This window comes from Lissotriton vulgaris, unplaced genomic scaffold, assembly GCF_964263255.1.
Source record: "Lissotriton vulgaris unplaced genomic scaffold, aLisVul1.2 SCAFFOLD_746, whole genome shotgun sequence".
NCBI lineage: Eukaryota > Metazoa > Chordata > Amphibia > Caudata > Salamandridae > Lissotriton > Lissotriton vulgaris.
This window is the reverse complement of record NW_028253106.1, coordinates 690,267-702,557: the sequence shown is the minus strand read 5'-3', so window position 1 is coordinate 702,557 and position 12,291 is coordinate 690,267. Positions and strand designations below refer to the sequence as shown.

The 12,291-nt window shown below is 45.2% G+C and overlaps 1 protein-coding gene across 1 annotated transcript in view; it reads right to left on the bottom strand.

Moving 5' to 3' along the window:
* Positions 1-12,291, bottom strand: part of LOC147661164 (prolow-density lipoprotein receptor-related protein 1-like) — an 887,002-nt gene that overhangs the window by 208,761 nt on the left and 665,950 nt on the right. Inside the window, exon 18 of the mRNA XM_086951270.1 lies at positions 6,579-6,794. Coding sequence (XP_086807396.1) covers positions 6,579-6,794 — 216 coding nt within the window. The remainder of the gene's footprint in view (positions 1-6,578; positions 6,795-12,291) is intronic.

Genomic DNA, 12,291 nt, shown 5'->3' with positions numbered 1-12,291 from the left:
GATTCAAAGACAAATCTACGGATAAAGTTAAGAAACGCAGACGACCACAAACTAAAGGGACAAAAAAGAAGACGTAAAAAGACCAATAAATAAATAACATGTATGAGATATGTCAGTCTTTACTTTTAGGTGGAGGGTTCACTAAGGTCTGTAGTACAAACAAAATGGACCTAAACTATGCACATATAGCTTTCTTTCTAACTATGTCACATGGGTGTTCTTGGTTTAAAAAAAAAATGTTTTTATTGATAGATATTTTGGGTAGAGCCAACCAAAAGTATGAACAGCTGCTAAAAAAAATTAATGTGCATGTAAATAGCACAATATAATAGGCGCCACACTGTAAAAGAAAGATGTTTGTGAAAAAATCTGTCAAAAGATCAAATGTTAAAAAATGTTTAATTGTTTCCTTTTAAGATTTTCGAAGACGGAGTCCTGAGGAAGGCGCAAGCCGAAACGCACGTAACAATCGCTAGTATTTATCGAATGTTAAAAATATTAGATTTTGCTACTGTAAAGGAACATAACTAACAAGGAGATGTACCTCAACATAGGTCATCTAAAAATGTTTCCAAATGTGTCCAAAGATAAATAAGACAACCGGTTGAGATAGAATACAGAAATAAAAGTGTTGAAATACAGAACAGATATCTGTCTGATAAAACTATTGAACTGAAATATATGTCATGTATGTGAATATTTAAAGAAAATAAAAATAAAAAATATATTTTTGATATAAGGTTGTCACTTTTTTGATATGAGGTTGTCTGTTGAATTAATAAGAAACATATTTGAGACAAGCTAAAATAATGTGATTTGTGCCTATATGATGTTTTAATCTACTCTGGCCAATTTGTTTTCAAAACATAGCACTGAAAACACTGCAATGGTTCAGTGTATTACCAGGACTCCAAGCTAACCACAGCAAGTCCTGTATTTTTCCCTGAAGACCAAACGCATTGAAGAACTTGGATCAATTGGCCTCACTGACCTTACATTGGGAGACTACAGCCTATAAAACCTTGGGAGTCGGGATCTTCCATGTACAAGAAAGGATATTTCACTGATTTATGTCCAAGATGTCTTGCAATGTGAGCAGATTTAATTTATATGTTCTGGAGATGCCCATCACTTAGCGGTTTCTTAATCTGGACTTGAACCTTTTTGTTTTGATACAGCACTCCAATAAATGTAATACAATAACAGGATTGTCGACCTGGCTACTGTTGAGAAAGCACGTCATTGATCAGACTAAGACATACTCACACAATCCGTCAAAGAATGGAATAGGAAATTCTATAAATGAGTGGGGAGGGGCAGCTACTATGTCCCATCAGAGGCAACAAACAATTGCTTCTGTGGCACAGTGACACCATGATGCTGCAGTTACCACACACGAAAGGACATAGACCGGCCCACTAAGAGAGACATAGGCTGAGATGTAGGAATGAGGCCCCCCTTGGTATTACCAACTATATTATATTGTTTGAGGACTATTCTAGTTGTGTGATTTGCACCTACCTTCGATATGAACTTTGATTATAGTACAGTCTGTTCCCTCATGTTTAAAACATAACTAATCAAGGTTATGCACTAGTCTGTCTGATTAATGTGTAGTTCGTTTCAATTTCTCTGACCAATACAAACTAGAGAATCCCCTCCAGGAATAAACAAATACAACAGTACTAGTATATCTGAAGTAATATTCTATTGGATCTTAAATTAATTATATCTGTAATGTATGTAAATAGCTATTGCAAGCCGTTTTTAAAGAGGTATGTGCTAAAAGCTTTAAAGAATAGTTCATATGAATGTATCAAAAAAGGGAAACACTGCTACCTTCGTAACAGTACAGCAACAGATTTTGTTCTGCAGACGTACTTGTAATGGGCATGAAAAGTAGAAACTGAGTTTTGCTGCCTTCCTTGAATCCCAGCATCTCATACTTTTGGGGTTACCTGCCAAAGTTCAGACAATTGGGCCAGTTGAAAACAATGAGATACCCCAAAGATAGGAAATAACATGCATCACTCTTGAGGATCACAGATGGCCTGCAAGACCTCTTTTCAAATGTGGTTCTTGGTACGGTTTGGGTAGAAGTGCAGCTAAAAATTCTCGCAGGAGGAGTTCACCATGGAGTATTTTAGAGTTTGCATTGCTTAGATTAAAATCAGCTGCCAACAAACAGTTCTCCTATTTTCATTCAGCAAATAGTCATTTGGACAAGTCTTACTTGCGGCAAAGATTATCAAAAGTGCATGGTCCTGCACAGTTTTTTGGACACGGTAGGTCTCAGCATACTTTGTGTCGAAAACTATGTATCCAAAAGTACATTCATATGGACACTGACAAACGCGTGTATTAATATGAGATTGTGTGAGCCTCTGACTGGTGAAAGCTTGGTTTCATTGGGAAACTCCAGGGGTGTCAACAGAAGTAGCACTGTGAAGCCAATACTAAGGTTTGACAGCAACATTTTGACTGAACGTTTTTGCACATTGCAGCAATAAAAAATGTTTTAATTTGTTTTTCCCCATTTTATGCAAGGAATATATACATGTTATACGTCACATATAAAGTCTTCTAACAAAAAAAAAGAAAGATAAAGCAACAGCAACAGGGGTCAAAATACCAATAAGCATATCTCCACATATAATAACACATTAATGAAAAACAAAATGTCATGTCCACTACAAAAAGGGCATATAACCAGGCTCTGTTGAGTATTAAATCCAGTTGGTAACAGGGGCCCATATCTTCGCTCCCATTGCACGCTTTCTTCTCCCCTTATAAATGGCCATTTCCAAGTTATACATAGAAAGTAATTTTGCCCGCCAGCTCAAAAAAGACGGAGGTTCAGGATTAATCCACTACTTCATAATACAAGCACGCACCGTTGCCATACAAATAAACAGAAAATAAATCATTGAATTTGATCTTGTATGAACATTGGTATCTGAATTCAGACCAATCAGCACCAATTCCCCAGTTACACACTGTGGATCCCATTATTAATCCTAAAAATCGTTCAATAAAAAAAAAAAAAAATTAGCTAATCTTGAGCAAGAAAAAAACATGTGGCCTGCATTGGCAACAAACAAACCACATCAGTTACATTTAGTCCCAGCAGATGTGGCCCATTTAGAGATCTTTCTTGGAGTATAATGTAAATCTTATATAGCCATATAATGCTGGGTACGCATCCTCCCAGTCATCATAACTTTATTCGCAAGGCGTAAAGATTCTTTAACATGGATTTCTTCTTCACCTAGCTTCATAACCCACTTATCTTGACATGCCTCAACATCATCTGGTAGCACATCGATCAATTGAGTATAAAATTGACCGATAAGTGTTTTCCCTCTCAATCTTTCGATGAGGGATCTTTCTAATTTGATGACCAGGGCCTAGCGAATTTAAATGGCTACGAATTTGGAGGTATTTTAAAAAGTTGTGCTTAGGTAAACCGTATTTTGTTTGTAGCTCAGCAAATGACTGCAAATGACCATCACATAAGTCACCCAAGCATAAAATTCCTTTTAAGCACCATCTGTAAGAGGTTTGATCACGGAAAATCAGTGGGAGTAGCCCGGCGGCTGCAAAAGGAGTAAATGCATTAAGATTTGCAACCCCAAGATATCGCTTAACTAGTCTCCACACAGAGTATGCAGCGTTTAGAATTTTAAATTTAGTTTTCTTAAAGTAACTGGGTTCTAGAATTTTCGGCAGTACCATCTCTTTATAGGCCCTTCTCGGACGCCTATAGCGCCACAAGAGTTTAGAACTAATCCGCTCTAATCTCTTAAATCAAAAAAATGGGAATTCAAGTGGGATTGTCCTGAACATGTAAAGAAATTTGGGCAGTATAAACATTTTTAAAACATTTGATCTTCCATAAAGAGATAAGTGCAAGTGACCTAGTCTCTCCAGCATTGAATTCACTTTGGTGAGCACTGGGTCCATATTTCGCTCTGGAATCTTACTAATTGGTGAACACATTTTTATTCCTAAATAAGTAACTTCGGAGATTGTTATATTATCAGGAGGTTCACCCCCAATAAGCAAAACCTGGGTTTTTAAAATATTTAACTTGCACCCAGAAAAGAGCCCGAACTTAGATGCCAAACCATCAATTGCTGGTAATGCAGTACCAATGTCACTGGTAACGACAACAATGTCATCCACGTATGCTATAGCTCTGTAGGCAATGTGCTGCACTTGAACAGGCTTGATATCAATAGTCTGATTTAACTTATCCAAAAATATAAATCAATATATAAAGCAAATAATAAAGGTGAGCACGGGCACCCTTACCGTGTACCGCGACTAATTGAGAACAGGCCCGACTCTTGACCAGCTATCCGTATACAGGCTGCTGGGCAAAGATATAATGATTTCAATGCCTGCTGAATCGCAGCGCCAAAACCTTTCAATCTTAAGACCTCCCACATATAGGGCCAGGAAACCCTGTTGAATGCCTTCTCGGCATCCAACAGTGTTATCCTCATTATAGAATTAGTTGCTTGTGCCCAATCTATAAGTGATTAAACGCCGTACGTGGTCCGCAGTATCTCGCCCGGGAATGAACCCATGTTGACGCTGCGATACCAGCAGTGCAATAACCCCCAATAGACGGGTTGTCAAAATTTTAGAATATATTTTGCTATCCGAGTTAATTAGAGAGATGGGTCTGTAAGATGACGGGAGTAAGGCCGGTTTGTCTTTTTTTTAAAACCGTGATAGTGGATTTCCTCCAGGGGAATGGCGCATCCCCCTTTTGTGCAGCCAAAAAAGTGGACACAACTTCCTCTCTCAGAACATGCTGAAAAGTCTGGTAAAATTCTAGCGGAATGCCATCTGGCCCCACCGCCTTCCCAACAGCCAATGATGTTACAGCTGCCTCTACTTCCTCCCAGGTGATATCTTCCTCTAATTCTATCATTTGGTCATGTTTTAGCTTAGAAATTACAATATCACCACAAAACTCTGCCACTTTATCTTCAACTCCCACAATAACATCATCAGTGTACAATTTGCTATAAAAATTGCTGAAAACTTCCAGCACTTCCACTGGCTTATGGCAGATTTGCCCATGCTCATCCGGAATATTAATCCTTCTGGCCACCTCTTTTTGATGAAGTCTTTTAGACAGTAATCGACCAGAATTTTTCGCCCATTCATACATCTCACATCTGCATACCGTAATTTGCGCTGCCAATTTAGAAGCGAAGTTCTGGTATAGCCTCATTTTTTAAATAGCTAAACCCCTCGAAATTTAGTGTCCTGGCCATTGCCAACTGCTACAATAAACTCATTTTCTTACAGCCGAAGTTTATTCATCTTGTCCATAAATTCCACCCATAGTTCACGCTGTACAACAGAATAACTTAGGTCTCCCCATGAACGCCATACTTAAAAGCATCCTATACCATATGAGCAGAAACAGAACCACGATTACACTGAAAGGAATCTAATATAGGCAGAATCCACCAGTAATTTGCGTTTGAAAGTCCAAGCCCTTAAGGGTGATCTATAACAGATTTCTAACTAGCAATATAGGATTATGATCGGAAATTATTTTGGGTTGAATATCAATCCTAGCTGAACTAGCGAGCTCTGCTGTCACAAAGTAGTAATCAGCTGGGGATATAGCTTGGTGGTAGAGCATTAGACTGCAGTAATACATCTTAATATATTTTGCAAAGGACAGTCTTCATTTTCCAAACATCCTGATTGAGATCAACAACTTTACTGTGCAACCAGACCATATGCTGAATGTAGACAGGGTGCACTAGGCATCTACTCCAGAGTGTCTTACATTACACTCACAAAGTATCTTCCCAAATTTTAGAAAACCAGTGGACACTATCTGACCATGCAGTACGGCACCACCAAATGCGTCAAAGGAGTGAGTATTTTGGTATCAATTGTTTAAATTAAATACTTCTATCACTTAACTGGGCTGGCCAGGCAGTATAAGAATTTAGCTGCTTTCTGTATTTAAGACTCATTTTGATATACATTTCATAATATTGCTATGCTTTTTACCTAATAGTCAAACCTTGAAATAATGCTCACCAATTCCTTAAAGTCTACTTTTACATACAATCTTTTTTTCACACAACAAACTGTGCCCAGGACTAAGGGGAGAAGCAGAGAAAATCAAAGCTACTTCTATAACTCTGCATCCTCTTATTCACCTCTAAGTCTGACTAGAACTACTTAAATTATGATGTCTTGATTCATACACAGATTTAAACTTTGTGTGGTTTTTAAATCCGGCCTGATTTGCTATGAAAGATTCAGGGATTTTCCATTCCCGATAGTATTGAACTAACTGGAAGATGCAGACATCCATTTCTCTCAAGTTTTTCTGATTAGGACTGAATCTTCAGGATGATTCAACCATGAGCACAACTTGCAGGATCTTATAGGTCACCACAAAGCTCCCTGGAAATAGATTCTCCTTATGCCCTCCAGCAATGCTATTGAGATCAGAGTAATAAGCATCTTATGTAGTTATTTTTAGACAAATAGGCTTCAACCCCTTAGGAAGACTGTATAGAATAGGACCTTACCACAGTCTTTTTCATCTGTTTCATCAAAGCAGTCTGGGTTGGCATCACAGATCCAGCTTCTTGGGATGCAGCGAGTGTTCTGGTCGCAGCGCAAGGCACAGTCCTCGGTGGGCTTCCAGCAGTCCAGCTCATCTGAACCATCAGAGCACTGGGGCACGCCATCACAGTGAAAATGCTCCTCAAAGCACTTTTTCCCATCAAAGCACCTAAACATACCTTCAGAAGAAAATAAGCAAACAATAATTCATAGATCCAAAAGCAGTACTTTTTGTTAATCAAAGAATGGGAGACATACGTGAGAAATATACTATTCAGTAGCAGGCTATGAATAATATATAGGATATGACTTGTGGTTAAATGTGGTTGCCCTTAAAAATACCAGGAACCATCTAGAGAAAAGATCACATGGTCTCCTCTACCCTTCCGCACGCCAACCCCTTCTTGGATTGTTAGTTCCCAAATTTCTCTAGAATGTCTACACTTTTGCATTTATTTTTTGTACACCCCTTTTGTGTAGACCAACATAATTGTGTGGCAGAAAGAAATTCCAGGGTATGTCTAGTGCTGAAGCGCTCAGTTAGATTCGGTGGGAAAGGTTGAAAGGAGCCACCAGTGCAACACTGGGAACCATTCTTAACTGTGCAATTTGACCTTCTTGCTCTGTAAGATGCTTACAGGCATGTCAGTCATACTGCAATACCAGATGCATCCAGTTAACTGCAATTTAGGGTACTGCCTTGCAAATTAACATATATTAATTGAATCCTCCCCTCGCCCCAACATGGTAAATCTTCATTACAAGGGAGTCTGTGCACACTCCTACCTCAATTGGCTTTTACTAAGAGAACCAAGGGATGAGATTTGCAGGGAGGACAGTGGTTTGTTAGATGTGCCCTGAACCTCCGTAATATGTACCTCAAACCATCTGAACAGGATGAGATTCAGGGCTCAACTGGGTACGGTTTTCTTAACTGAGATCATCAACTAAAGACCAAACATTTAAGGCACCTGAAGTTTGTCAATTCAGCTCGAAAATGACAGTAAGTTAAGAGGGGCATAAGGAGTCGGCATGTCCTTAGTAATCATTTATTGTTTATTAGAGTGGAATAAAGCTAGGCTTAATGACAATCTGCTTCTCCCCCTGGGTTACAGCCAGATTCCAGGAGGAGTGGGTATCCTGTTGACTTCTTCACAACCTACTACATTACTTTATGGACTTCATCCGCCCCATTATAATCTTAAGGTTAACTAGAAGTCCCCATGGGGGGGGCGTGGCCTGGAGCTGTTGATGGTGGACGTGTAGTTTGCCAGCTCCGTCCTGTGCCCTGAACACCAGCTAAATTATCCTGTGATCCCCTGCCTGCAACCCGCCTGATTCATGCCCAGATTGTCTCCGGGGACAAGCGGCGTGTAACGGTGCCACGTTACCCCTCTGGAACCGCTCCTGTGGGAAGTTCTGCCGACGGACCCTGCTACGGCCTGCTGCTCAAAGTGAAGCCCCGGACTTGCGTGCTCGGCCTGGCCGGCCTACCCCCATACTCCTTCGCGGTCCAATCGGGACCCAGGATCGGGCTGCTGCCGCTTTGCCGACCAGGGACGCGGGGTGCGACAAGGTGCCCACACCCCCTACCAAGGCTCTGCTGCCCCCCCCCCCCCCTCGGCTTCTGAAACACGGGCTGTCCATACTACTGCGCAGCCCCACCGAAGCGCGGGAGCGCCTCCGTGCAGTCCCCCACAGCCCGTCCAAGTGATCGGCGGGACTCCGGCGTTGCCACCACTGGGTCCAAGAACTCGGGAAGGGCGACACACAAGGCATAGCCGGCGCCGCAAACCAGCATTGTCCCACACGGGATACCGGAGTCAAGGAGCAGACCTGGCTGGCATTACCAACACTCTGGCGCCATATTGTCATCACGTTGGGGCTAAGTGGAGACTCTTGAACCCTTGATCAATCCGGCCACGTGAAACAGGGTGGCGGACATTGGAGACCGGCAGCACACAGAGGTGGGGGACTGTGGAGAGGTGGTGTGCCTCGCGCATTGGCGCCTTCATGCAGCGCTGCAACCCAGACATCATTGAGCTCTCGTCAGCCACGATACATTCACTTTGAAGCGCACTGGTTCACATCACCCTTGCCACCTACGCGGACCTCACCAAGGCGCAGGCGGCGCACCGACCCATCCTTGGTTGACGCCTCATCTGGGTGTCCTACACCACCCTTGCCAGCACTGGGATATACGCTGCATACAGAGTGGACAGGCCATAACCACTGCCGTACATTCAGAGGGAACACGGAGGGCTGCTGCCTCTACTACAGCGCCACCCTGCTGACAAGGTCTATGGGCAGGACGAAGGGCAAACGTCAGGAGCAGAGCACCCGAACGGACATGCAGTCCACCAGTTCGGAGGACCCACTGGCCTCCTCCAATATGGACATCATCCCGCCGACCGGTAAGGGGTCTCAAGACGCCAAGCTAGATCTGATCCTGAATGAAATACGCGCGAAGCGCTAGAATTGCGCATAGACAATATGGCGACCGGCCTATCCTTACTTAAAGCGGACCACAACAAATTGGCGGATCTAGTGGCGGAGCAGAAAATAGCGCTAGACGACATTATCCCGCAGCAAACGGAACACTCCGCGAAACTAGAAAACGTGGAGAAGCAACTGAAGCAGCTGTGGGGAAGGGTGGACGAGGCGGAAGGACGGGCCCGCCGCAACAACGTCCGCATCCTGGGCATTCCGGAGAGAAGCGAGGGGAGAGACCCCACGCAGTTTGTGGAGGATTGGCTTAGGAAGCTGGTGGGCCAGAGAGATCTCACCGCTCTCTACAGTGTGGAGAGGGCGCATAGGATGCCATCACGGCCCCCACTATCTGGGGCACCCCCGCGCCCACTGATCGCTCGTCTCCTCCATTTCAAAGATCGTGACACTGTTCTCCGGGCGGCCAGGGAGGAAGCGCCGATACGCTTCGAGGACAAGACCACCTCGGTCTACCCTGATTTCACGCCCACTGTACAGCGAGCCAGGTCCACCTCCATGGGGGTGAAGCGCAAACTGCGTGACAGGAACATGAAATATGCCCTTTTGTTCCCTGCTCGGCTAAAAATCCTGCATAACAACAAGTCCCACTTTTTTGACTCGCCTGAGGAAGCGTCAGAATGGATGGAGGTCGCCCTGACTCCGCCGACGTCGCAGGACCAGTTCACAGACCACCACAGCGACGCCCGTAGGGGCTCGCCAGACCGACGGAACGACGCTCACAGCCCTGGACATCGCTCATCTCATGGAGCATCGGAGGCGGCGCATACTCTCGGACACCAGGCGACAGACCAAACGTCATCATCCACACATCAGCGTCTCACTGAGGCGGCCCTGGCTGCCCACGACGCGGGAGCAACCGGAGACAGACTCACCGTTACCACTGACACTCATACTGAGGTGTCTGGTTCAGTTGACAGCCTGCAACTTTTCCCGAAGATCACGGCACAGATGGCAGCAGAGTTCTGAGCCACGACACGATTACTTCTCTCCAGGTGGTAACGTATGTCAACTCCCCTCCCTCGCATATGGTGGGTTGAGTGTGCAGGGATCCATCATATTGTGGGCTCTCACGCCCACGCAGACAGTTCAGTGCCAACCGTCGGAGGTCCACCACCCCCCGGTTTGCACACGTACTTGACTGTGTTGTGCCCACGTTGGACACCATGGTTTGGCTCCTGGGTACGTTGGCTCAGGGACCTTTTTGTTTGGGGGTTTGTTTGCGAGACACTCTTCTATTTTAGCACAGCAGGACATGTGGGGTCGCCCAGTTGTTACACCTTGCCACACCGCACAGATGGGAATGGGACCTCAACAATTACCACTTGTGCACATGGAATGTTCGTGGATTGGGATCAGTGCATAAACGTCATAGAATCCTTGCACAACTCAACCGGAGGGGGACACAAATTGCCTGCTTACAGGAGACACATTTGAACGCTGCTGAAGCGGTGAAATTGCGAAAGAAGTGGAGAGGACAGCTCTATGCTACCTCATATTCCGCATTCTCAAGGGGGGCGGCAATTTGGATGCGTGGGTCTCTTCCTTTCCAGTTGTTGGAGCAACGGGTTGATAAGGAGGGTCGCTATGTATTTGTGAGGGGTCTGTTGGATGGGGAGGAAGTTGTTGTGGGATGCATGTACTCGCCTAATACGAACCAGTTAGAATTTCTGTCCAGTGTCAACGGGGTGCTTGCAGACTGGGCTGACCTTCGCTGGATAATAGGGGGAGATTTTAATGCTGTACTTGATGTTCTGCTGGATAGGTCACACCCCCCCTTACTGGCTACTGAGAGCAGGAAACAGGCTGCTGCGCTTGCGAGTTGGGCTGAGGGTTGGGACTTGGCAGATGTGTGGCGTAGCATTCACCCCATGGACAGGGAATACACCTTTTTCTCCCCTCCCCACCAGCTTCACACCAGAATCGATCATGTTTTCTGCTCAAGGTCCCTTACTGCATTGATTGTCCAAACACAACACATGGGGAAAACGTTCTCGGACCATAGCCCCGTGGAAATTACATGGCAGTGGGGTAGGAGGCTGGCCCCCATACCGACCTGGCGACTAAACCCTGAACTCCTTGAGGACTCGGTTTTCCGGTCCTCCCTCTCCGACACTATCGATACCTACTTCTCCACGAATGCGGGCACGGCTAGCTCCCGGCAGGTAGAATGGGACACTTTCAAAGTATGTCTGAGGGGGGCTGCTATGACTACTAGGGTGGGTAGGAAACGGGAGGTACTTAGCCAGCTTACGGAGGTGGAGGGCTCACTTGCATCCTTAGAGAACGAGGCAGCGGGCACCAACGCTCCCTTTCCGCAACTGCAGGAGGCACGTATTAGACATGCAGAGCTGCTGGAAGAGCTGCGAGTTATTGACTATAGGGAGTACACAAATAGGCAGCATACACAGGCCGACCGGGCCGGCCCCCTACTTGCCCGCATCCTGCGGGACTCCCCGATCAGCCAACCCATTCTGCGGGTTTTGGACCACTCTGGCCAGCTGGCTACCACCCAAGTAGGGATTAATACAGCATTTAAGGACTATTATACCACGCTATATGGCCCTCCACTACCCCTGTCCGAACCCGCATTAGAGACCTTCATGGCGGAACTGGTTCTCCCGCAGCTTACTGCAGATCAGAATAAAGACTTAAATCAGGCAGGCAATCAGAACCCTCCCTAAGGGTAAGGCCCCTGGAACGGATGGCCTGCCAACCGACTTCTACGCCACTTACATGGACCTCCTGGCCCCGCGACTACACATTGTTTATCTGGAAGCCCTACGCACAGCCTCTCTACCACAATCAGCCATGCAAGCTCTGATTACGTCCCTCTTGAAACCGGCCAAAGAAGGTTTGCAGTTGGCCGATTACAGACCCCTGTCCCTTCTTAATACTGACTCAAAAATTTTGAGCAAGGTACTGGCGTCAAGGCTCGTGCAATACGTGCCACATTTGGTCCACCAGGATCAATGCGGCTTTGTCACAGGCCGTAATACGGCCATGAACCTTAGGCGATTGGCCCAACTCATGCTTGGGACCGATGCGGGCGTGGGCTCTGAAGGGTGCATCTCTCTGGACTTGAAACAGGCTTTTGATTCCTTGAGATGGGACTATATGTTTGCCACATTATCAAAATTTGGGATCCCGCCGGAATTCCTCGCTTGGGTC